The following is a 25,025-nucleotide window of genomic DNA, read 5'->3' on the forward strand; positions in this document are numbered from 1 at the left end:
CTTATTTAATAAATTCTCTAGGTATAAATTGAATTTACTTGGCATAATTTAATCGCTCTAATCTAAATAACTCGTATATATTTGAGAAAATCATATTGAGATAAATTAGCAACCCTTGAGAAAAAAATTAAGTGATAGAGTAGTGAATATCTAGACAACCCGAATATCTGTAATTGCACGAGAACCAAAAATATTGCATTCTATTGAGGGGACACAACCTTAGTTCTTTAATCAATATAATTTATAATCCAGTTAATTACAACAATTATTGTAAAATAGATTCAAAGCCAATATTTTTCTACTTTCACATTATATAAATTAGATTGTTAATCAAATAATCGTTCAAACCGTATTTTTTTTGCGTCTATTCTCTGTTGAATTTAACCCAACCTCATTTTGTTACTATATTTGCATACGACCGTGTTACATCATATTTAAGTGTAATTTTGAGCATATCAACCAACAGCAGATGCTTTGAATTGGCTTTGTGCTTCTTCAGAATCTATATTAATTTTGGGCTAAGATTAAGTGCAAGGAACGTAGAGGAGAGTAGAAGTGTAGTATATATGGTTAGTGCTTGAAGTTACCATTATCATGCCTTGTAGTTGAATTAATTAACAAGTGGTTTCACTTTCTCAATTATTAGCCCCACTTTTATACAAACTGTGATGCAAATCATGCTATGCACTGTGAATTGACTAATAAAAGAACTAATTGAAGATGTAATATGGTTATGACTTAATTTTTAGGGACTGGAGGATAGTTAGCATCTTTGATTGAAGTTATATGTTAATTAACATGCTCATAATCATAACATAGTTTATAGTGACAGAAAGAGGGGGATTCCTAAAATACATAGAATTTATAAATTAGAAGGAATTTGATGATGATACAAATAAGCAAGTTTGTAAATGGATTACTATTATAGTATAAGTGATGGACTTGGATATTAACTACTAGTACTTGTTTTTGTTGTAACTTTCAATAGTGGAGATGAAGAAAGTCTCTGAAGACTAAGGAATTACAAGTTAAGTGCTTACATGGACTGGGAAATGGTGGATTCATACAGATATTCTAAAAGTTGTTCTCTTCATTCTTTAGAAGATGGTCCAATATGTTGTAGAAAAATAGTACAAACAATAACTGAGTCTTGAAACATCAGTGTTCAGATTGCTGTAAGGCTGGGGCGGATCTACATGGAGGTCATGGGTTCGCCCGATTCCCTTTCATTAGAAAATTACACTGTATATATAGGGTTAAATTCTGTTTCTGTTAGTATATATATATTAAAATGAACCCCCTTTGACACAAACAATGAGCTTAGCTTAGTGGTTAAGGGGTTCAACAATTGCCTTAAAGTCGTGGATTTGATTCAATGAAAAGCATTCGGGCTCAATGTGGAGCATTGTTGTTTTTTGTTTCATTATTTTTATTTTTATGCCATTTCTCCTTTCCAATTTTCATTTGTTTAAATTTATTAGGCACATTATTTTTATTTTTGTATTTTATTCTTTTTATTTTTATTGCTCATTTTATTTACGTAATTCTCTATTTAGATATTAATTCAAAGAAACTCTTTAAAAATATATGAATTGTTCTTAACATGAAATTGAGATAGAAAAAATATTTTTTAAGATAAGTTAAATTAAATTTGATTGAACGAAGAAATTTAAAAGGCATGAATATTTATGATATCGCTTTCTTATTTTTTTTTAAAGAGATTAAATTAAACTTATTTGATTTTTTTATTGCTTATCTTTTATTTTTTACTTTTTACAAATGAAAAACCTTATAAATTGAATAAATAAACTAAAAATCGGCGATGCCATTTATTTAGCCTTTTAATATGCATTATAATATTAGCAACTTAATCCCTATACATTTTTAAAGAATCTTGACATTTTTCAAAGTAACATATGATTGTATGAACACTAATTTTAAAAAATAAAAATAAAGTAGAACAATACAAAATAAAAGAAAAAATCATATTATTTTTTTTAAAAAAAAAGACTCAATGGATCAAGGTAAAAATAGGAAGAAACGCAACATGACAAAACAAGTTAAATTTAGTAGATTAAGGTTAATTTTGTTCCCCATTTTGCTTCATTTTTTGACTTACTTCTTTAAATGTTGAACCTTTTCACATAAATTCTGGCTCCGCCACTTATAAGGATATATGACATACCTCCTATAAAACTCTACCCCGGACTAGAAATTTTAGCCTCTAAGCGAGTTTCATCAACTTATGGGTGATAATTACTCTAACCAGGCATATCCTAAACAAGCACACACTTTTAATGAGTAAAATGCAATACAAGGGGGAAAGTAGAAGCTTAATGCTTATGGCGCTTAAGTAACTGCTTGAACCAATAGGCTGACATTTTCGGATATCGCTTTAGTGTTGTGTAATCAACATAGACAATACCAAATCTAGAATTATAACCCATTCTCCATTCAAAGTTGTCTAGCAACGACCACACAAAGTAGCCTATGACATTAGCTCCTTCATCGACAGCCTTCCTTAGTTCAGCCAAGTAACTTCTGTAGTAATCAATCCTTTTGGTGTCATGCAATGCGTCTGAAAGGGAAATATTTCCTGCATAATCCATACCTGAAATTCATCTGCTGTTAAGTCCTCGGAGTGATTTTTAAGTAATTGCAGCTTTGAAAAGTTTTACAAGTATACCATTTTCTGATAGAAGGATGGTAGGATTTCCATAGTGTTCTTTTACGTAGTTTACAGCTTTGTAGAGGCCCCAAGGCACAATGTAGAGCCAATAGGAGTGTGCCTATAAGCATTAAAATTAGAGATGGAATTAGCTAATGGGTGAGATATAGTACTTTTTAGGTTCAAAAAACGTTAACTTCAATGTGCTTACCCTTGGACCGATTGGTACTCCCTTGCGATCATCTGCATCAGCAAAAAGGAATGAATTGGAATCAACAGAACTTCTTACGTACAGAAGCAGAACATTTTTTGGCTTAGCCAGTGTTTTTAAAGGTGCAAAGTGTGAAAAAGTGACAAGGTCTATGGGCTTGAAGTGAAAGCAATAAGTGAAGAACAGCATTTATGTGAAATGAAAAAAGACCAACATACCCAGTGAAATCCCGCTAAGTGGGATCTAAGGATGGTAGGGTATACGCAGATCAAACGCAGACAAGTTTTCAGCATTAAATGTAAAACAACGATAACATTAGTCCAACTTTATAAAGTTGGGATTCAAGGAATCTACTACTTCTTGTAGTGATCACTTTTTGCATCATTGCTTTATGTGCACACTTATGTGAAGCTCATGACTTTGCCCATGAAGCGATAATCCCAGTTCACTTCACTTTACTTCATCGCTTTGAGTAATAACCTGATGACTTTTAAGGGCATATCAGAAAATAAAGAAGTAAAAATCTTACTAGCAAATCCACAGTTCTGATCCTGCCGGTAGGCAAGGGCTTTTAGTTTGGATAGATGATCATATGCATAGAAGGTAGTATAGTGGTTTATGCCCACATAATCAATTGATCCTTTGACCATCTTAATTTCCTCTGTTGTGAATTTGGGTAACCGATTTCCAACAATATTTTGCATTGTTTTGGGGTACTCGCCATATACTAGAGGATGCAAAAACCTGCATAGCAAGTTAAGTACTTAAGGAAACCAAATATCACTGAAAATTGACCACTCTATTAAGTAATGTACATAGTGCCGTGTTAGCAAATTCTTACCATCCCAATTCAAAGTCTCTTGCTCTTTGAGCTGCATAATTGTCCGCTTTAGATCTAGTCAGTGGTTCGTACCAGACAAAATCCAAGATAATTCCAAATTTTCCCTTCTGCTTCTCCTGTCGCATTTAGAAATACTTTGCATTATCATGTCCCTAGAAAATAACTACAAGTAATTGTCCACATAAAGTGAGATTAGTAACCCGGAAAATAAGACAACTATTATACATAACAGGCTAAAATTAATTGATGGCGTAAACTTTTTGACACAATTGCAAGATAGTCAAAACGCGTTTTGAACGCGTAGTCAAAAAAGGAACAAAACGCGTTTTGAACGCATAGTCAAAAAAGGAACAAAACGCGTTTTGAACGCGTAGTCAAAAAAGGAAGGTTCAATACGCGAATTTTACGCGTTTCTAGTTTCCTATAAATAGAAGACCTCTTGCCCTCATTTATCCCATCCCAGAAAGAGAGAGTAAGAATACAAAGAGAGTTATACACCAAGATAAATATTTTAGTCTTGAGTGTCCTCTTTAGTAGTTGTTCCTTTTACAAGAGAGAAGTGTTAATTGTTGTTTTTTCTCCTTGTATTTGAGAGCTGTGTACTCCATATTAAATAGTGAGATCCTTCTACCCCGTGGTTTTTCCCTTCTATCATTTAGAGGGGTTTCCACGTAAAATTCTTGTGTCCAATTTATTTTCATTATTTTCATCATATCAAACTTTAGTTGTGGTGCTTCCTCCCCCCAACAGTGGTATCAGAGCCCTCGGTTATTCTGTATGTTTTATGCAAAGATACTATTCATGAATAGTAAATTTTCGTGAATAGTAAAATTTGGTGAATAGTACTATTCACGTCACGTGAATAGTAAATTTCGGTGACGGTACAGTTTGTCACGATTGTTCGCAAAAATATTCAGAAACGATCTAAAAGGGTGTGAAGCAAATAACAATGTCGAGTACAACAAAGTTTGACGTTGAGAAATTCAATGAAACTAATTTCTCATTGTGGAAAATGAAAATAAAAGTAATACTGAGAAAAGAAAATTGCTTAGCTGCAATTGAAGGCAAGCCCACAGACTTTGTTGATGACAGCAAGTGGAACGACATAGACAGCAATGCAGTTGCTGATCTACACTTGGCACTAGCTGATCAAGTGCTGTCTAGTGTGGCGGAAAAACGGACGGCGAAGGAAATATGGGATACTCTTACAGGGTTGTATGAGGCCAAGTCTTTGCATAATAAAATCTTTTTAAAAAGAAGATTGTATACTCTTCGAATGACAGAGTCCATGTCAGTAATAGTTACTGAACACATCAATACTTTGAATACTCTATTTTCGCAACTTACAACAATGGGTTGTAAAATAGAGGGTACTGAACGTGCGGAGCTTCTACTTCAAAGTCTGCCTGACTCGTATGATCAACTCATCATCAACCTGACGAACAATACAGACAGTCTAGTTTTCGATGAAATTGCAGCCGCTGTCTTGGAAGAAGAAAATAGACGCAAAAATAAGGAAGACAGACAAGCAAGTTCGCAGCAAGCTGAAGCTTTGATGATGGTGAGAGGAAGACCAACGGAACGTGGCCCTAGTGGGAGTCACAATCATGGCAGATCTCAATCAAGAAGTAAGAAGAATATCAAGTGCTACAACTGTGGCAAGAAAGGGCACTTCAAGAAAGATTGTCGGTTCAAGAAGAAGAGTGAAAACCCTGAGCCATCAAATGCTCAAGGGAATGTTGCATGTACCTCGGATGATGGCGATATTTTATGTAGTGAGGCAATATCAAATAATGAAGGCAGAAAACGTTTCGCTGATGTCTGGATCATGGACACAGGAGCAACATGGCACATGACTTCCAGGAGAAAATGGTTCCATCAATATAATCCTATCTCAGGAGGGTCTGTGTTCATGGGAAACGATCATGCTTTGGATGTTATTGGTATTGGGTCCATCAAAATAAAGATGTATGATGGCACGGTTCGCACCATACAGGAGGTACGACATGTAAAAGACTTGAAGAAGAATCTATTGTCTTTAGGACAACTAGATGATAATGGATGTTCATATAAGACTCATGGTGGAGTCATGAGAATATCCAAAGGAGCGCTTGTAGTGATGAAAGCAGAAAAACTTGCTGCAAATCTATATGTGCTTAAAGGTGAAACACACCAAGAAGGAGAAGCATCAACCGCGTAAGTAAATTTATTTGAAGAATCAACGATGATATGGCATCGTAAACTTGGCCATATGTCGGAACGAGGTTTGAAAATTCTTGCTGAGCAAAAACTTCTTCCAGGGCTCAAAAAGGTTTCACTACCCTTTTGTGAGCATTGTGTTACCAGTAAGCAAAATAGATTGAAGTTTAGCAGTTCCTCTGCTAAAAGCAAGGAAATACTAGATCTGGTTCACTCTGATGTCTAGCAAGCACCGGTGGAGTCTCTAGGAGGAGCGAAATATTTTGTGTCATTTATCGACAATTACTCCAGGAGAAGTTGGGTGTATCCAATCAAGAGGAAGGCAGATATTTTTTCAGTTTTCAAAGAATTCAAAGTGCGGGTGGAACTTGAATCTGAGAAAAAGATCAAGTGTTTGAGGACAGATAATGGAGGAGAATACACTGGTGATGAATTTAATAACTTCTGTAAACAAGAAGGTATTAAACGGCAGTTCATGGTGGCATATACTCCACAATAAAATGGAGTAGCAGAGCGGATGAATAGAACCTTGTTGGAACGGACAAGAGCTATGTTGGCAACTGCATGGTTGGAAAAACCATTCTGGGCAGAAGCAGTCAAAACCGCCTGTTATGTGATCAATAGATCACTATCAACCGCAATTGATCTGAAAACGCCAATGGAGATGTGGACAGGAAAACCAGCTGATTATTCTCGCTTACATATATTCGGAAGTCCTGCTTATGTTATGTACAACACCCAAGAAAAATCAAAATTGGATCCAAAATCCAGGAAATGCATTTTCTTAGGGTATGATGATGGAATCAAGGGGTATCGCTTGTGGGATCCCACAGCCCGCAAGGTGGTAATCAGTAGGGATGTTGTATTTGTTGAAAACAAGATACAAGCAAAAGAAGGTAGCACTTCAAAAGAAAAATCAGAGACTACTACAGTTGAAGTTGAAGAAGAAGTTCCAGTTTCTTCTGAAGCAGCACCAGAGCACGAAGAACAAGAGCAAGCTGAGATCGAAACTCCAGAAGTTCGACGGTCAACTAGGGAGAGAAGAGAACCAGCTTGGCACTCAGATTATTCTATGGAGAGTAATATTGCATACTGCCTACTAACAGAAGATAGAGAGCCTTCAACTTTTCACGAGGCTATGAAAGGCCAAGAATCATCTCTGTGGGTGGCAGCAATGCAAGAAGAAATTGAAGCTCTCCATAAAAATAAAACATGGGATCTTGTTCAATTACCACAAGGAAGGAAGGCCATTGGAAACAAATGGATCTACAAGATCAAACGCAATGGTAATGATCAAGTGGAGAAGTATCGTGCAAGATTGGTGGTGAAAGGATTCGCTCAGAAAGAAGGTATAGACTTCAATGAGATATTTTCTCCGGTCGTTCGACTCACAACAATTCGAGTGGTCCTGGCGATGTGTGCTACATTTGACTTGTACTTGGAGCAGTTAGATGTCAAAACTGCATTTCTTCATGGAGAACTTGAAGAAGAAATTTATATGCTCCAACCAGAAGGTTTTGAAGAACAGGGAAAAGAGAACTTGGTTTGCAGGTTGAACAAATCTCTATACGGTCTCAAACAGGCGCCGAGATGTTGGTATAAGAGATTTGATTCCTTCATTATAAGCCTTGGATACAACAGACATAGTTTAGATCCTTGTGTTTATTACAAGAGATTTGGTGATGAAGCTTTTGTTATTTTGCTGTTGTATGTTGACGACATGTTGGTAGCAGGCCCCAACAAAGATCGTCTCACAAATTTAAAAGCACAGTTGGCTAGGGAGTTTGAAATGAAGGACTTGGGACCAGCAAACAAGATTCTAGGGATGCAAATTCACCGAGACAGAGATAATAGGAAGATTTGGCTTTCTCAAAAGAACTACTTGAAGAAAATCTTGAGACGCTTCAAGATGTAAGACTGTAAGTCAATTTCTACCCCACTTCCTATTAATTTCAAGTTATCCTCAAGTATGAGTCCTAGCAATGAAGCAGAGAGGATGGAGATGTCTCGAGTACCGTATGCATCAGCAGTGGGAACTTTAATGTTCGCCATGGTATGTACAAGACCTGACATTGCACAAGCAGTGGGAGTGGTTAGTCGATACATAGCTAATCCTGGTAGAGAGCATTGGAATACTGTTAAGAGGATCCTAAGATACATCAAAGGTACCTCAGATGTTACAATGTGTTATGGAGGATCAGACTTTACTGTTAAAGGTTATGTTGATTCAGATTATGCAGGTGATCTTGATAAAATCAAGTCCACCACAGGTTATGTGTTTACTCTTGCTGGAGGAGCTGTAAGTTGGGTTTTAAAATTGCAATCTATCGTGGCTACATCTACGACGGAAGCAGAATATGTAGCAGCTACACAAGCTAGCAAAGAAGCAATATGGATGCAGATGTTACTGGAGGAGCTCGGGCACAAACAAGAGAAGATTGCTCTGTTTTGTGACAGTCAGAGCGCTTTGCATCTTGCAAAGAATCCGGCATTTCATTCAAGGAAAAAGCACATACGAGTTCAGTATCACTTTGTTCGTGAGAAGGTGGAAGAAGGCAGTGTGGATATTCAGAAAATCCACACTAATGACAACCTGGCAGATATGTTTACGAAGCCGATCAACAGTAATAAGTTCATATGGTGTCGATCTTCTATTGGCCTAGCAGAAACGTAACATTGCAGTAATTGGGTAGAAAGGATGGTGTGAAGACTTAATTGATTCTCAATTAAATCTTCAAGTGGGAGAATGCAAGATAGTCAAAACGCGTTTTGAACGCGTAGTCAAAAAAGGAACAAAACGCGTTTTGAACGCATAGTCAAAAAAGGAAGGTTCAATACGCGGATTTTACGCGTTTCTAGTTTTCTATAAATAGAAGACCTCTTGCCCTCATTTATTCCATCCCAGAAAGAGAGAGTAAGAATACAAAGAGAGTTATACACCAAGATAAATATTTTAGTCTGGAGTGTCCTCTTTAGTAGTTGTTCCTTTTACAAGAGAGAAGTGTTAATTGTTGTTTTCTCCTTGTATTTGAGAGTTGTGTACTCCATATTAAATAGTGAGATCCTTCTACCCCGTGGTTTTTCCCTTCTATCATTTAGAGGGGTTTCCACGTAAAATTCTTGTGTCCAATTTATTTTCATTATTTTCATCATATCAAACTTTAGTTGTGGTGCTTCCTCCCCCAACAACTATTAGTGTATGCAAGTAAAATAAAAAAAAAGAAAAAAGAAAAGGATATATAATCCTACTTGATACTTTTCGCGATATCTATGAGCAGCAGCAGCATGGCTCAAGATCAGATTATGTGCAACAATGTAAGGCTCAGTTGCAGAGTCCCCTGCTGTGCAGTTGCCAAATGCTTTAGAGCACCTTCCAGGTGCAAAGAATCCAGCATCATATCCTAGATCAGCAACAACTCTTGGTTCATTAAATGAGAACCAATTCTTCACTCTGTCTCCATATGTCTTGAAGCAAAATTCTGCATAATCAGCAAAATCTTTCCTGCAAGATTTAAATGGCAAATCACTTTCCGGAACAAAAAAGGTCATAAACCTAATCTTATTTTATTCTTCAAAATTATAATTTGGGGTAAATTTTCTTCATATACTTACACGACTTCACGGCTTAACCATCCCTTGTACCTATTTTGAAGTGCTTGAGGTAAATCGTAGTGATTAAGATTAACATACGGGGTAATGTCTGCAAAAACAGATGTTCAAGCTTTCCATATCGACTGTTGTTAAATAGAGGCAGGTACAGCAATTTAAACCGGTGGATATAGCGTACAACTACATCAAATTTTTTGTTGTGTGTGTGACAATGATACTAATAATATACACACTGCCAAAAATAGACATACCAAAGCATATTTAAGCAAGTTCAGTAAATTTACCTCTTTTGAGCATATAGTCAATCAACCTGTTGTAATAAGTAACACCCTGCCAGTTAATTTTTCCAGTTCCATCTACATTGGAAAAGTAAGTGAAACACAATTTATTTTATTATTTATGCAATGGGCTAGGTATTAAAGTTGAGAAGTGGAAAAAAGAAACTAAATGATCAAATTATTACTTGGGAAAATCCTGGACCATGAAATTGAGAAACGGTAAGCATCAAAGTTCAGCTTCACCATTAGATCAATATCTTCCTGTACCCATAAAATAGGATTCAATCATTTTTCATGTCACAAAATCATAAATCTAACTAAGTGAGGGTCCATCAGAAATAACTTTTCTACCTACAAAAAGTAAGGTTGCATATACTTTATTCTTCTCAGACCTCACTTTGTGAAATTATACTGGATATACTTATCGTAAATCTAATCTGGGTGCAATATTCCGTTATCCATTAATTAATTCGTTAACAAGGTAACTCTACAGTTAAATGATATTTTCGACCTTGATCATCATATTGGATTCTTAATTTTTCTATAATTATTCTTTCACATCCCAAGAAAGAATAAAATAGTTCTAATCATTTTGTCTGTCAATATGGTTGGTGATGGTTAAAAGAGGCTTTCACCCAGAGACAATTCTTTCGTGGGTTTTACATTCGGAATTTAATATACTTCCACACCGTCAGCAACAGTAGCTTATTTGATTTACTTTTTGAATTTCTCCATCTACATGTCACTCTTTCCTTTTCTGAAAAATAATTATTTCAATTATAACCTTATTTTAATCTCAACTTCTTTATTCTTATATTTTTTTAGAAAACATAAAATAATTTTGTTAAAAAATATAATATATGCCAAGAAGTCTATCGAAAACAACTCTCTATGATTTGTGTACACCCCATTCTCCCAAAATTCTACTTGTGGGTAATTACATTGGAAATGTTGTTGTTGTGTGAGAATAATATCTTTTTATCTGATTTAAAAAAAATATTAAACTTCTCATTTTATCCTCAATGACATATTTTTATAATATAGAAATATTATGTAGTATTTAAAACCACAAAGTCCAAGAGTACTTTGATATGTGCCAAAAAAAAAAATCTTCTTCCAAACTTCCTATCTAGTCAAATACGACTATATATATATAAAATAAAACTAAGAGCCCGTTTGGATGGGCTTTAAGTTGGTCAAACCAACTTATAAGTCCATTTTTAACTTTTGGACGTGTTTGCCTAATGCTAACTTTAAGTCATAAAGTTCTTAAAGTCAGTCAAAAATGAAAAAATTGGATTTCTAATTTTTTTTTTCTAAGTGCTTGAAGCCATTTTGTTTGACCATGAAAATTACTTTTATATCCCTTATATTTTAACTAAATTCCCAAACTACCTTTTTTTATTCTTTTAACCCTAAAATTCAAACACTTATTTTCAACATAAGCACTTTTATCCAAACACTCAACTGCTTATTTATAAAAATAACTTGCAACACTTCAAAGTTCTAAAAACACTTCATACATAAAAGTTACTTTTTTAAGCCCATCCAAACGGGCTCTAAGAAAGTAACAACGTAAACTTACTATATATTATCCTTAAAATTACACCATGTAAAGACGTAAAGCATTTGTCTTTGTCTATGTCTCGCAGACAAGGAAGGGGCAATTCACCACGGTGAAATAAATAAGATTACTTTTCGTTCTTAGATGTTTCAATCGGATTTAAAGCTTTAAAAAAATGAAAAAACTCTTTAATTCTTATAGGGTTTCGTTCTTCCTTTAATAAATTATATGATAATGCAAATCTAAATTAATTGAGTGATTTGATTCTGAATATTAAAGCTTTTGTTTTTCAGAAGGTAAAAAAATTAGTTTTTTTGTCAAAAATATTTATTTGAAAATCACTTTTTTGTGAAAATTTAATTATATTATTGCTCAAAAATGTTTTTAAAATATATTGGTCCAACAAAAATTGTTTGTTACCCATTTTTATTTTCTTTAGAACAAGAGACTTCGAAATAAATTGATTTCAAAGTTAAGCCAAACAATTCAGCTTACTTTATAATGGTGGTACTGGTCCGCAGAGACCTCCCCACTTGCATTATTTGGCTCACGTCCTGTTTTAACACGAAGGAAATTAAAGAGCTCATACTTGGATCGAAATGGTCCAAAAAATGATGATAATACATAGAATTATTTATGTGTACCAGGCTGTTTGATGAAAGTGTCCCAAACACTAGGTCCACGACCATCCTTGCTAGCCGCACCTTCTACTTGGTACGCTGAAGTTGATGTGCCAAACACAAAACCCTTTGGAAAGCTCTCTCTGTTCAATCCTCCGGTGTCGAAACCCGCCGTCTCTCCCAACACATTAACGCTCTGAATGACCACCATTAATAGTACAGCAAGAAGCGCTTTGATCATTTTCTCAATTTCTGAAAAGCAGTAGCTAGTGAGTGGAGTGGAGTGGAGTGGAGTGTAGGATATTTATAGTGGGAAGCATTCTATTTATGGAAAAAATTGGGTAATGTGAGTGGTATGGCCAGGGCGGACATATTGCTCGTTACAAACGTGTGCCTACTTATCCATTCTTTTTATTAAAGTTTATCCCGATTATTCATTCCACTTTCTAATCTCTACTGATTTACAAACTCTAATTACTTTTAGCATCATACATAATTTAAGAGAGACTCTAGTCAAAAAAACAAATAATATGTGTGTAGTTTATTGAATTTACAAAATAAGAGAGTATTAATTGGAGATTCTGTATTTAATTAATACTACTCCTAGTATTTAGTTTCTTGTATCCTATAAAAAGAAGATTTTGTTGTAAAATAAATCTAAAAGAGTTAGTACAATATATCAAAAGATGAAAATAATAGAAAAGAAACATAGTTTATCTTATTCTTTCAAGTGTTCAAGTGAGTACAATGTGAAATCTTATGCCTCTATTTATAGGGTTAGATTTAGTACAATATATCAAAAGATGAAAATAATAGAAAAGAAATGAGAGTTTATCTTATTCTTTCAAGTGTTCAAGTGTGTACAATGTGAAATCTTATGCCTCTATTTATAGGGTTACATAGAAGCATACAAAAGATTGACATAAACATGACATTAACTATGAGGTTTATGGGTGACATTCATGGGGAAGGTTATGGAGGTGTGGGGTTTAATATCATAATGATTGAGAGTAGTGGAGGATCTATTTGTGGAGTAGTGGACATCCATAAAATAATTGTTTCATTACACTCTATTTTGATTGTCCATGTCTTAATAGATAATGTGCCTATTCTACTAGAAAAAATCTTGTGGAAAAAAATCAAGGTGAAGAAAAAAAATACACATATTTTCAATACACATTTTGTTGCATCGTTAAAGATTGTGTCAGAAAAATTCAGTGGAACAAAATCTGACTAAGAAGAAAAAAGTGCAGTGCATTGTTGTCGCACAAATTACACTTTTTTAGTTGATATAACGCAGTCGCTATCAAATAATATAGAACCCAACAAAATTGGGGTTGAATCCCAGAGAGAGTGTGACGAGGAATTACAATTTATATAATACTTCAATCTTATGATCAATATTTCGAATGTGGTTTATTGGAAATATTTAGGACTTATTTACAATCTACAAATATAATTAAGTTGTTTTCAATAATTAAAGAAGTACTAGAGTTGTGTTTCCTATATGTTGGAATTCAAACAGATAAAGTACTATTCAACTCATTCAGGTGTGTTCATTGTGCAAAGCCGATGAATCTATATTCCTAATGCAAAAGATTTTAATGCATGCATTAGCATGGTTAACAAACAATTGCCCCTCGACATATTTTTCACAACCTTTCCACTATATTTTTGTAGGGTATTTTTATAAATAAATATTTTTTTTAGTTGTGCAATGCATGATATTTTTAATACATCAAATCAAATACTTCATAATAAATAATTTCAGCAACTAATACAAACATTATACTAATGTCAATGTTACTAATATATCATATTCAACACTATCCCTATACACTTTACCAAATGATCCCTTAAAATTTAAACTGTTGTTAAGATGTTAAATCCCAAGAATTGTAATAACTGAAAAGAATATGTGTGAATCAAAAAATTTGTAATAATTGAAAGGAATATATGTGCAAACACACGTATTCAATAACTTATATATATAAATTGTCATATTTAAAGGATTTCTCTTTACTCATTTATAGAATATACATTATAAATTATATAATTTAGTAGTAGTTATAGATTATGAAATATTTTACTTTACCTTATATATGAGAGGGAGTTTCAAAGTGCCAAAGCAGGTCAACATGTCTGCGTTGATACTTTAAGGGTAGTTCGGTAATTTTTTGTGGTTTTTTGTTTTAATTTTTGTCTTGTTTTTTTAGTCTTATATATATTTAAAAATTGTGTAAAAGAAATATATAAATCATGATAATTAATAATTTAAAATATTTTTAAAACATACAAAAAAAATCAATTGACTCTAATTGTATCGGCGCCACATAAAATAAGACATAGGAGAAAACATGTATTATTTGAAAACAACGTAAAAAGTACTGTAAATCTCATTAATTAATAACTTGAAATATTTAAAAATATATAAAATTTTGGTTGAAATTTGAAATTCTATTTGTGTCACATAAATTGAAACAAAGGGAGTAACATATATAATTTAATAATTACATAAAAAGTACTATCAAGCACAATAATTAACAACTTAAATATCTTAAATCATATTAAATTTGATTGACTCTCTAAATTATATCTGTGTCAAATAAATTGAGACAAAAAAATAACATATATCTAGTATATCAGTTATCACCATACATAAGAGGGAGTTTCAAAGTGCCAAAGTAGGCAGCAGGTCAATATGCCTACTTTGGCACTTAAGGGTAGTTTGATAATTTTCTTGTGGGTTCCCCATTATAATTTGTTTATCTTATTTTTTTTATTTTTATATATTTAAAAATTGCATAAAAAATATAAATAACGATAATTAATAACTTTAAAATATTTTAAAGACATAAAAAACTCGGTTGACTCTTAATTTTATCGATGCCACATAAAATGGGATAGTGAAAGTAACATCTATTATTTGGAAACGACGCAAAAAGTACTCTAAATTTCAATAATTAACAATTTGAGATATTAAAAATATTTGATTGAGTTTTGAAATTCTATTTGTGTAACATAAATTGGGATAAAGTGTGTAATATATATTATTTGAAATTATCTAAATAATTAACAACTTAAAATATTTATTGGACACATAAAAAGTTTGATTGACTCAAAATTCTATTAGTGCCACATAAATAGGGAAAGATGAAGTAACATATATTATTTACCAGTTGTGTAAAAGGTACTATAAATCACAATAATTAACAACTTAAAATATTTAAAAGACGTATAAAACATTTGATTGGCTCTCCAAATTCCTTGAGTGCCGCATAAATTGGGTAGAGGAAGTAACATATATTATTTGAAAATGACGTAAAAGGTAATATAAATCATAATAATTAACAACTTAAAATTTTTAAAGACATTAAATGTTTGGTTGGCTCTCAAAATTCTATTAGTTCCACATAAATTGAGACAAAGAGAGTAACATATATCATTTAAAATTACATAAAAATACTATAAATCAAAATAATTAACAATTTAAAATTTCTAAAAGTCATATTAAAATTAATTGACTCTTCAAATTCTATCTATATAACATAAATTGAGACAGAAAAAAAAAAAACATACAGTATTGAGCCCCTGTCAGCACAAGTCCCAGATTTTCAAGGTGCATGGTTAATAATTTTAGGGGAATTAATAAATAAACTGGGAGGAAAGTAGCTTTGAGACCAAACGTCTTGTGTTTAACAGTTTATGCATTAATTACTCATATTCCTTAAAATGTTTGTTCTCTTTTTATTATTTTAAAGTTGATTGGTAGACCCTTTAAGAACCAAATCGGAAGTTAATCAAATGACAAAGCTCGATATTGAAGTAAAATCTAATATACATAATTAAATTATGGTTTAATTTGGGGTACAAAAAGATGGAGCATGAATTCAGTAACTCACCTAAACATAGGATAAGATTCCAACAGCAGAAGAAAAAAGAGGAGAAACAAGATTGATAGGGTAATGGAGCCGTAGAAACTAAAATTTCCCTCGATGCAAATCCCATTCCAAAAATATTTAAATATGCGATAGGAGTGGGGCCCAACTTGTGGGATCGTCCAAGGACGGGTTATCACCACAACAAATGTGCAACTGCTGCAACGATCTGGGGTGTATTTATGCATTCAAACATCATATTTTACTCATATTTTGACTAAGTTATGAGTATAACCTTGTGATTATTGTTGTGTTTATTGATGATATGTTGTGATGAGCTAATAGACATGATTAGGTTGAGTTCAGACCAAAAACAACAAGAAAAGACTCATAGGTTGGATTGAAATGCAAAGTGAAGTAATCCGCGCTAAAATGGAGCAAAAATAGCTAACGATGCAAGATTTCGGCCATAAATCCGAATCGACCAACTGGCACAGCAGTACGAAAGACCATGAGATGAGCTCGCATTGCACCTGTACTAGAATTGAACTTCAGAAACTCAATAAAAAAGGGGCAGAGTCCGCGACGCGCATCAGAGCGCTGCACGAGGGACATCACGCCGTGACCCCCTATCTACCAGTCTATGTTTGACCCAGTCAAAGTAGAGTCCAATCAAAATTAGGATTTTGTCGAGCTCGAGGAGGGTACCCTAGGCGTGACCGACACTTAGAGATTATTGCTAGTCCCTAAGCGAACTAATTGGCCCGTTCACATATTAATTCAATCAATATTATATCAGCGGAAGACTTAACTCATTAAGAAAACAACTCCAGATAAGGCCAAAGGCCAACAATCTAGCTGAATCAAATCAACAAGACTAGTATGAATGAAACTAGCCAAAAGACAATACAAATCAACAACATCAACAATGTAGTCTATGAAGCCTCTAACAACTGTCTAATTGGTGCCAATGACAGGTTCATGGCTACCTTAAATCAAAATAGAAGGACTAGTCTCAAAGTAAGATTAAAACATATGGATCCTCCAGATGCAGGGGAGGACTCACCAATCAGTTGGAAAGCAAATAAATCTTCAACGATGCGCTTATTGGTGATCTCTAGAACCTTTTTGTGCATCATGAAATGGGGCAGGTCCAAATGGAAGTTAGTACACGGAATGTATGAGCATGAAATATACATTAAGATAGAATCAAATTAGTTCAGAGATCTCAAATAAGAAAGGTGAATAACTCAATTAAGATGTCCTATGTCTAAGCAAAAATAAGATTTAGACAAAGACTAATCATATACAATCCAATCCAATCAGATTACTATCAAGACCTATATGAGAGTTTCTCTTATCTGACAACCATCATTTATGAGCCAGTGATAGTACAATAAGTCAACATTGTTGTCACGTCTGTTCAATACCTTGCCAGGGTAATAACGAATCAACCAATCATGGATCCAAAACCAATCGAGTCTTATCATGTCAGGACAATAATTTGGAAGCATCCGACTTAATGGTTCAACCTCTCCTAAGTTTGGCGATGTAGTTATTTGGTTGGACTCTTATCGTTTCATCAGTTCTATCAAATCAATCCTTCCAACCAATTAATTCCCCAATCATTACCAATTATTTATTTAAGAGAAGTTTGGACAATCATTTATAATAAAGTTCAGTTGAGACCATTCACTTGGGTTCAATTATGGAAATATAAAGGACTATCAAGTTCATCAAGACTATCATCATGTTCACATCCCAATCACAGTCATGCATTCACAAATTCAAGGCTCTAGACTCAATCCTTAAGCATACACATTCAATATCCATCAATATGCTATTAGGATTTATGAAACAAGTAGTTCAAATTATATTTTCAAGAAACTAGTTCTTAGAAAAGCATCAATTTCTCAATAATCAGTAAAACATGTTAAATTTAAGAAAGGAATTCTCAAGAAACACAATCATGGGGACTCAATTCATTCACAATCAATCTATCATAATCATAGGCACATGGAGGAACAAAATCCATGTTTTAGCTCAGCCTTACATACTTGGACTTGAAGAACAATCGAAAATTTGATGGCCTCACTTGAAGAACTTGAACCCTAGCCCTCCTTCTCTTCTCCAATTCTTGCTCTCAAAAATTTTAAGTGTTAATGAGAGCTCTCTTGGCATAAAGGGTACTGCTAAGGGACTCAAAATAGTCCCAAAATGTCAAAGTTTTAGTTTGGAATGGGTGGAAAAAGACCAAGATACCCCTATTAAAAAACAAAGTCTGGCCGTCTACGGGTCGTTCTACGACTCATAGAAACTTTTACGGGTCGTAGAAGATCAATTGTAGAACTGGACTAGAAAAGGCTTGGGGTCTATGACTCAGGTCTACGAGTCGTAAACTTCCTGACGAGTTGTAAAAAGTCCAGCAGGTCATTAAAACCCTGAGATTTTGGGGTTTTTGAAGTTTCTCTATGAGTCGTGTTAATGAGTCATCATTAGGTATACGAATCTCTTGTCGAGTATTAGTGTGGGTTCTGAGACTTGTGATCTGTAGGATCTCAAACCTTATAATGACGACTCATAGAAATGAGTCGTCAAAACTTCTATGAGTCGTCAACCTACCCTTCAGCTCACTCTTAGACTTAGTAAAATTTCTAACCCTATTCACTGGTCCTACAACCCGTTTCTACGAGTCATAGACTATTCTATGAATTTTAGGAATATGAGCAGTCAAGATTTCTCTGAATTCTCTTTCATTTCGACCTCCAACTTCGGGAGTCTTACATTTCAACCCTAACAAGATTTTCTTGCAAGAGTTGCATTATTAAAGGCTATTATTACTTTTATTTTACATTCATGTTTTCTAATAGTTTAATTTATTATAATTATTGTTTTCTCTAGGTATGAGTAGGTTAACTCATAATTAGGCTTATGGAACTTAGAATAGGGATGATGCTAATGAGTACTTTACAATAAATATCTTTTTCTGAAGGTGTGATCATTCTATATTAAGTCCCTTTTGTGCTTAACTTTTTCTTTGAATGATTGAAAACATACTAAAGAACTTGCTTGTATTCTGACTTGCTAGACCATAGAAGTACAAATTAGGAAAAAGAATCATTAACAAGGATTCAGTGCTACCAACCACCATCTAATAACTTGAGCTCGAGAGAGGATAGTTTACTTGAGACTTTTAATGAATGAACAAATTAATTTGACACTCATGTGCCTAAAAAAGACTTAGGGAGATATTTTCCTAATTGGGCTGAGAGGCTTTAGAGATTTATAGATTCGTTAATTTTGCACGACGAACACATTCAATAATGAATTAATAGTAAAATATTTATTTGAGTTATGATATCTAAGAAATGTTATCCTAATTCACATTTATTATTGATAAAATCTCAGTAGTTAGTAGATTTTCATAAAAAAAATTCCAATTTTTCAATAATAGTTACTATTGTGAATCTCAACATCAAATTTTAAAAAAACTATAATACGATCTTTGTGGCATTCGACCTAAACATCATGATGTTGCATTTGCTGGGGATGAAGAGTTTATTCGGTGGTCGATCTCTTGAAGACCCAAATAAACATCTTAAAGACTTTACCGGGTGTGGTAGCTTACAATCTTTCATGTATCTATCAAGAAGGTTTATTCAGTTCCCCATGGATCTCAGATATCTACACTATGGAGATGGGTATATACAGGTTTTCTAGCTAGGTATGAGGCATATGCTTACATAATCTCATTTCTCTCGTATAGTATTGTTTTGGTGTGGAAATGATTGGATGTTTGTGAAAGTGACTTTTTTATTATTATCTCGCCTTGACTGTGATTTCGAATTATCTATACTTAGTTTATATAAACTATTGTTGGCATTAACTACTAGTCCAAGTATGTCTTTCTTAAAAATGAGTAGTATTTGTAATGACTATCGAAAGGGAGTTTAGGACCGATCTTCACCATCGCTTCGTAATTGGGTCAATCAATGATGATGCTTAGTACACATGGATTTTGTATTCACCCTTCTTCTTTTTGCACTTTCATTGAGCAGGTTCAGAGCTGAGTACAAGTGGCCATGTTCTGGTAGCGATTGTGCATTTTTCCAAGATTCAAAGTAGCCGTTTTGCTAATCCAAAGTTCTTGGATCTTCTATATCTTCCTTTCTTTTCTTTTATTTTTATTTCAAATATTATAGATATTGAGGTTGTACTTGAAAATTCGTAGAGGCTTGTACTAGTGACACTAGATTTTGCAATAATTGTATTATTTTGACTTCTCTTTATGAGCCTTATGAAAAAGGTTCTTTAAAAGACTTATTCTATTTTAAATTTTACTTTCGTGCATGTTATTCTATGTCGTGTGTTTTAATATTGAATTGACTTAGCTATCACTGGAGTTGAGATAGGAAAGCACGTTCCCAATTTTTAAATCGTGACAACTTGAAAATAATCATGGTGGGCTATATGTCTATGTACTAGAGCACTCAACTGCATCTAAGTCCTTTTGGTACCCTATGATATCACAACTAGTTGAGACAATATGATCAACTTTTATTTTCCTTCCGTCATTCCCATCCAAGACTGCTGGTTAAGAGACTAAGCGTGACAATTTCCAATATGAATTTTATTTCTTGTGTTATAGAGCAAGACTCAGATGGTTTATTAAGTGTTTTGTGATGATCTGCCATGTCATCACGCCACAAAGGCACCACTTCACATAAAGATATTCATATGGAAGCCTTATATAGGAAGAAGTCTAGTCCATAATAAAATATTCTAGAGACTATGGAGAATTCCCTTGAAAAACCTTAGAATTCCATGGATTTGCATGGAAGGTCGTGGACTCATCTAGTCATGTAGAGTATTCTAGAAAGAGAACTTATTTGTAAATATGTGTGGACTTGTTTAACAATTATTATTTACTTATTAGCCTCTAAGTAAGTAGTATAAATAGAAGGGGATCCATTTGTAAAATTATCAAGCAAAAATCAATCAAAGTTCTCTACAACATATTCTTTTAATCAATTTTTATGTATTCTCTCCACCATTCTCTTATCAATTCCTAGAGTCTTAGGCTGAATTAGCATAGAAAGATCATAAGCAAGTAGTGCAAGAACGTGAGCAAGTAGTGCAATAATGCGAGTAAGGTGTGAAGTGTCGCACGTGTGCTTAGTAAAAGACTAAGGACATGAAAATATAATATTAGAGTAAGGTTGTAACTAAAGAAATGAACAATGGAGAAATCAACGCTGCTAATACCCTAGCCAACGTCATCTGGGATGCTGCCGGCAAAAAGGGTTATAGCAAAGAGAGGAATGTCGTTAACAAAAACCAGGAAGTGCCGCTTGAGGTTGAGCCAAATGAAGGGCTTATATTCTATGAACATTCTATCACTAAAGAGAGAGAGGATAATCTAAAGGTACTATTTGAGGACATCTCACTTGGTAGAGAGTGGGTCAAAAAGGTTAATGTAGGGATGGATACAACCGATATTTGGCCAATGCTTAGGGAAGGTAGAGGGCACTCTAAGCGTTCTTGAGGAGAATACTCTTGAAGATATAGAAATCATCCAAAATGACTTGACTGGGCATATGCAAACTAAGATAGAGATGAGACAGACCATCGCTACCTTAGAGTGCAGATTTATGGAGACATTGAGCACTATTAATGCTATGAAGGCAAAGATGGAGTCACTCGAAGAGCAAGTCAAAACTGGCATGACTGAGATTTCCAGAAATGTTTTCATGATGAAGGCGACTAAGATTTAGGCTCTCAAGCCACGAGTATTCAAAGGGGTTCATGATGCACAGGAAGTAGAGAACTTTTTTTGGCACCAGGAGAACTATTTCTGACACAAAAATGTAAGGGAAGACTATGCCAAGTTCAACACCACAATGTTGTACTTATCAGAGACTTTCATGCCATGGTTGAGACAAAAATCGACTGATTTAAGAGAGGTATGTGTACAATTAGCACATGGGATCAGTTCAAGGCCGAGTTTAAGTGGTAGTTCTTACCAACTAATGTCTTGTATGATACAAGATGCAAACTTTGAGAGTTGAAGCAATCACGGAGAATACACAACTATATCAAGGAGTTCACCACTCTTATGCTCTAAATCCCCAACCTCAAGAACGATGACTTTTTATTCTAATTTATGGACAGATTGCAAAATTGGGCTAAGTAAGAGCTGCAACACCCACAAGTCATGGTTATAGACCAGGCCATAGTGAAGGTTGAGTCTTTGATGGATTTCCAACCTAACAGGCCTGACAAAGGTAAAGTCAAGGAGTCGAAAGGTATCAATGTCAAATATGGGGGAGATCATGGGAAAAGAAAAAAACCTACCAACAACACCCAGGACTCAAGATGCCAATAACTATGATTTTAAAAAGGTGAATGGTCGCCAGAGCTATATCAAGAAGAAAAGATGCTACATATGCAGAGGACTGCACAACTTCATAAATTGTCCCAACTTAAAGAATCTTAGTGACATGGTGCCTGAGTAGAAGGAACAAAAGCAAGGATAGGGTTTAGGCACAACACAGTTGGGCATGATAAGACTATGTGGAGCTGTCAAGAAGTAATCTATACAACTCTATGACAATGTAAATTAGTACGTGGACCTCAAAATCAACAACAAGCTCTCTCGTGAACTAGTGGACACTAGAGAAACTCATAATTTTGTGTCCAAAGCTATAACAAAGAGACTAGAGTTGAAGCTCGCTTCAACTAACTCTCATGTTAAGACCGTGAATACTGAGGGTTAAAATGCTCATGATGTAGCCAATGGTGTTGGTGTCAAATAGGTAGTTAAAAAGGTACGATAAACTTTACCGCTACAACAACGGATATCTTTGATATTATTCTAGGATAAGAATTCTTTAGACATTGTCATACTATCATCGACCCCTACCTCCAACATCTGTTGATCATGGAATAAGAAGGAGCTTGCATGGTGTCTACCATGACTATGCCACACGAACAGAGATAAGCATAACTTTCAACTATGTAGTTAGTCAAAGGTCTCAAGAAGAGGGAGCCGACATTCATGACAACTATTGAAAGCTTGGAGGAAGACATGAGTTACAAGAAGACACTACCTCCTTGCATACAGAAGCTATTGGAAGAGAATAAAGATGTGATTCCTGATGAGCTACCTAAGCACTTGCCTCCTAGGCATGAGGTAGATCACAAGATTGAGTTGGAGCCAGGAGCTAGGCCACCTGCATTCGCTCTTTATCACATAGCACCACCTGAATTGGAAGAGCTCAAAAAAATTGAACGTGCTACTAGATGTCGGTCATATCCGTCCATCGAGGGCACCATTTAGAACACTAGTATTTTTCTAAAAGAATAAGAACGGATCATTGCATTTTTCATAGACTACTGGGCGCTAAACAAAGTCACAGTGAAGAACAAGTATCTGATCTAGGTAATAGCCAATGTATTTGACAAACTTGGACAAGCCAAGTACTTTAGGAAGGTAGATCTTCATAAAGGCTATTACCTGGTTTGCATTACGGAATGGAATGAGCCAAAAACAACATGTGTGACAAGATACAGAGCTTTTAAGTAGTTGGTAATGCCCCTCTTCTTAACCAAAGCACCAGTTACATTTTGCACCCTTATGAATAAGATCTTTCATCCCTACATTGATCAGTTTGTGGTAGTATACTTAGATGATATAGTCATATGCAACAATACCTTGGAAGAACATAGAGCATTTAAAAAAGTGCCATACCTCGGGAGGGTACCCTATGCGTGGCCGGCACTCGAAGACCATTGTTGGTTTCCAAGTGAACCACTTGATCCGATCACATATCCAATCACTCAGTGGAAGACTCAACATCAATTTAAAAGATATTCAAGTGGGATAACAAATTTGATATTTTGAGAAGAATAATGTATTTGAAACATACCTCAAATCAACCTAACAATAAACTCAAAGGACTCAACTCAATAGGTATGCAAATTAGAATTTTACAATATTTTTCAAAACGACTCAATCATCTACAACTCAATCAATCCAATCATATCATGTATGATCATATCCTATTTGGGAGTTTCTCTAACTGTCAACCATCACCTATGAGCCGGTGATGTACAACAAAGCAGTGTCATTGCCACACCCATTCAATACCTTGTCAGGGTAAAGGATGAATCACTATTATTGGATCCACAATCAATCAAAGTTCATCATTTTGGAACTTAAGAGGTTTAACCCTCCATCCTACGCTAGCGACGTAGTTTATGGGAATTGAATTATAACTATACTCTTGCCCAATTCGATACTCAATACTCCTCCCAAGACTCAATATGCTCATAAGACTCAAATCAATCAGTTTATATAAATCAATCGTCTAGTCGCATTGGACTCTAATAAACTCAATCATCATCTCAATCATCACTTATTTCAATTATGCATTCTTTTCAAGATCATTCATGACTCATCATAACTCCAATCAACAATTATTTAGACTTCTACTATCCAACTCAAGTTTGACTCATGCTCATTCAACATTCACCAATCAAACTTTTAGACTTAATCATTGTGTAATACATTAAAATTTATTACTCAAATAGGCTTCATGTAGGGAGAAACAAAATTATTTATTTTAAGTGTTATTTCATGAAAACTATCAATCATGCAAGGTTATGCAAAAATATACTAGGATTTATAAAGATCTTTCAAAGATTCATTCGTAGAAGGCCTATATCACTTACTACTCAACCAATCATATACTTAGGGGCACATGGAAGAACTTAAACCATGCTTTAGTTACCCTTACATACCTAGACTCGAAGAACAATCAAGAGTTCGAGTTGTTGAAGAAGAAAAAGGCATAGGTTTGGACAGAACATTGTCAAGAGGCATTTGAAGGCCTTAAGATAGTTGTGACTGATAAGCCAATCTTGGCATTGCCCGACTTTACCAAGACATTTGAGGTACATATGGATGCCTTTAATTTCATCATAGGAGGTGTCTTGATACAAGATAAACATCATATAGCACTCAAGAGACACAAGTTGAATGAGAAAGAATGACGTTACACAGTACAAGAAAAATAGATGACTGTCATTGTTCATTGCCTTCGCATATGGCGATATTACTTGCTCAAGTCAAAGGTTGTGTTCAATACTGACAGTG

At 34.4% G+C, this 25,025-nt stretch overlaps 1 protein-coding gene across 2 annotated transcripts; it reads right to left on the bottom strand.

Moving 5' to 3' along the window:
- Window positions 1-2,098: 2,098 nt before the first annotated feature.
- LOC129892712 (beta-glucosidase 44-like) lies at window positions 2,099-12,060 on the bottom strand. 2 transcript variants are annotated; one of them, XM_055968332.1, is made up of 10 exons: window positions 12,015-12,060; window positions 9,992-10,067; window positions 9,813-9,884; window positions 9,532-9,619; window positions 9,169-9,421; window positions 3,721-3,836; window positions 3,409-3,623; window positions 2,880-2,911; window positions 2,687-2,789; window positions 2,099-2,596 (listed from the first exon to the last, which is right to left on the bottom strand). In XM_055968332.1, the coding sequence occupies exons 1-10, from the start codon at window positions 12,057-12,059 to the stop codon at window positions 2,334-2,336; spliced, it is 1,263 nt and encodes a 420-aa protein (XP_055824307.1). In that variant the 5' UTR covers window position 12,060; the 3' UTR covers window positions 2,099-2,333. The 2 variants fall into 2 exon arrangements, with proteins under 2 accessions (XP_055824307.1, XP_055824273.1); XM_055968298.1 differs by having other exon boundaries at window positions 2,102-2,611.
- Between the last annotated feature and the right edge of the window lie 12,965 nt (window positions 12,061-25,025).

Source organism: Solanum dulcamara, chromosome 1 (genome assembly GCF_947179165.1).
Source record: "Solanum dulcamara chromosome 1, daSolDulc1.2, whole genome shotgun sequence".
Classification (NCBI taxonomy): Eukaryota; Viridiplantae; Streptophyta; class Magnoliopsida; order Solanales; family Solanaceae; genus Solanum; species Solanum dulcamara.

Excerpts from the sequence above, each read along its gene's own strand:
- LOC129892712 (XM_055968298.1), bottom strand. The coding sequence starts at position 12,059 with ATGGTCGTGGACCTAGTGTTTGGGACACTTTCATCAAACAGCCTG. Across the intron at positions 9,620-9,812 it reads TGACTATATGCTCAAAAGAG|ACATTACCCCGTATGTTAAT; the intron begins GTAAATTTACTG and ends CTGTTTTTGCAG. Across the intron at positions 2,790-2,879 it reads GAGTACCAATCGGTCCAAGG|GCACACTCCTATTGGCTCTA; the intron begins GTAAGCACATTG and ends TAATGCTTATAG.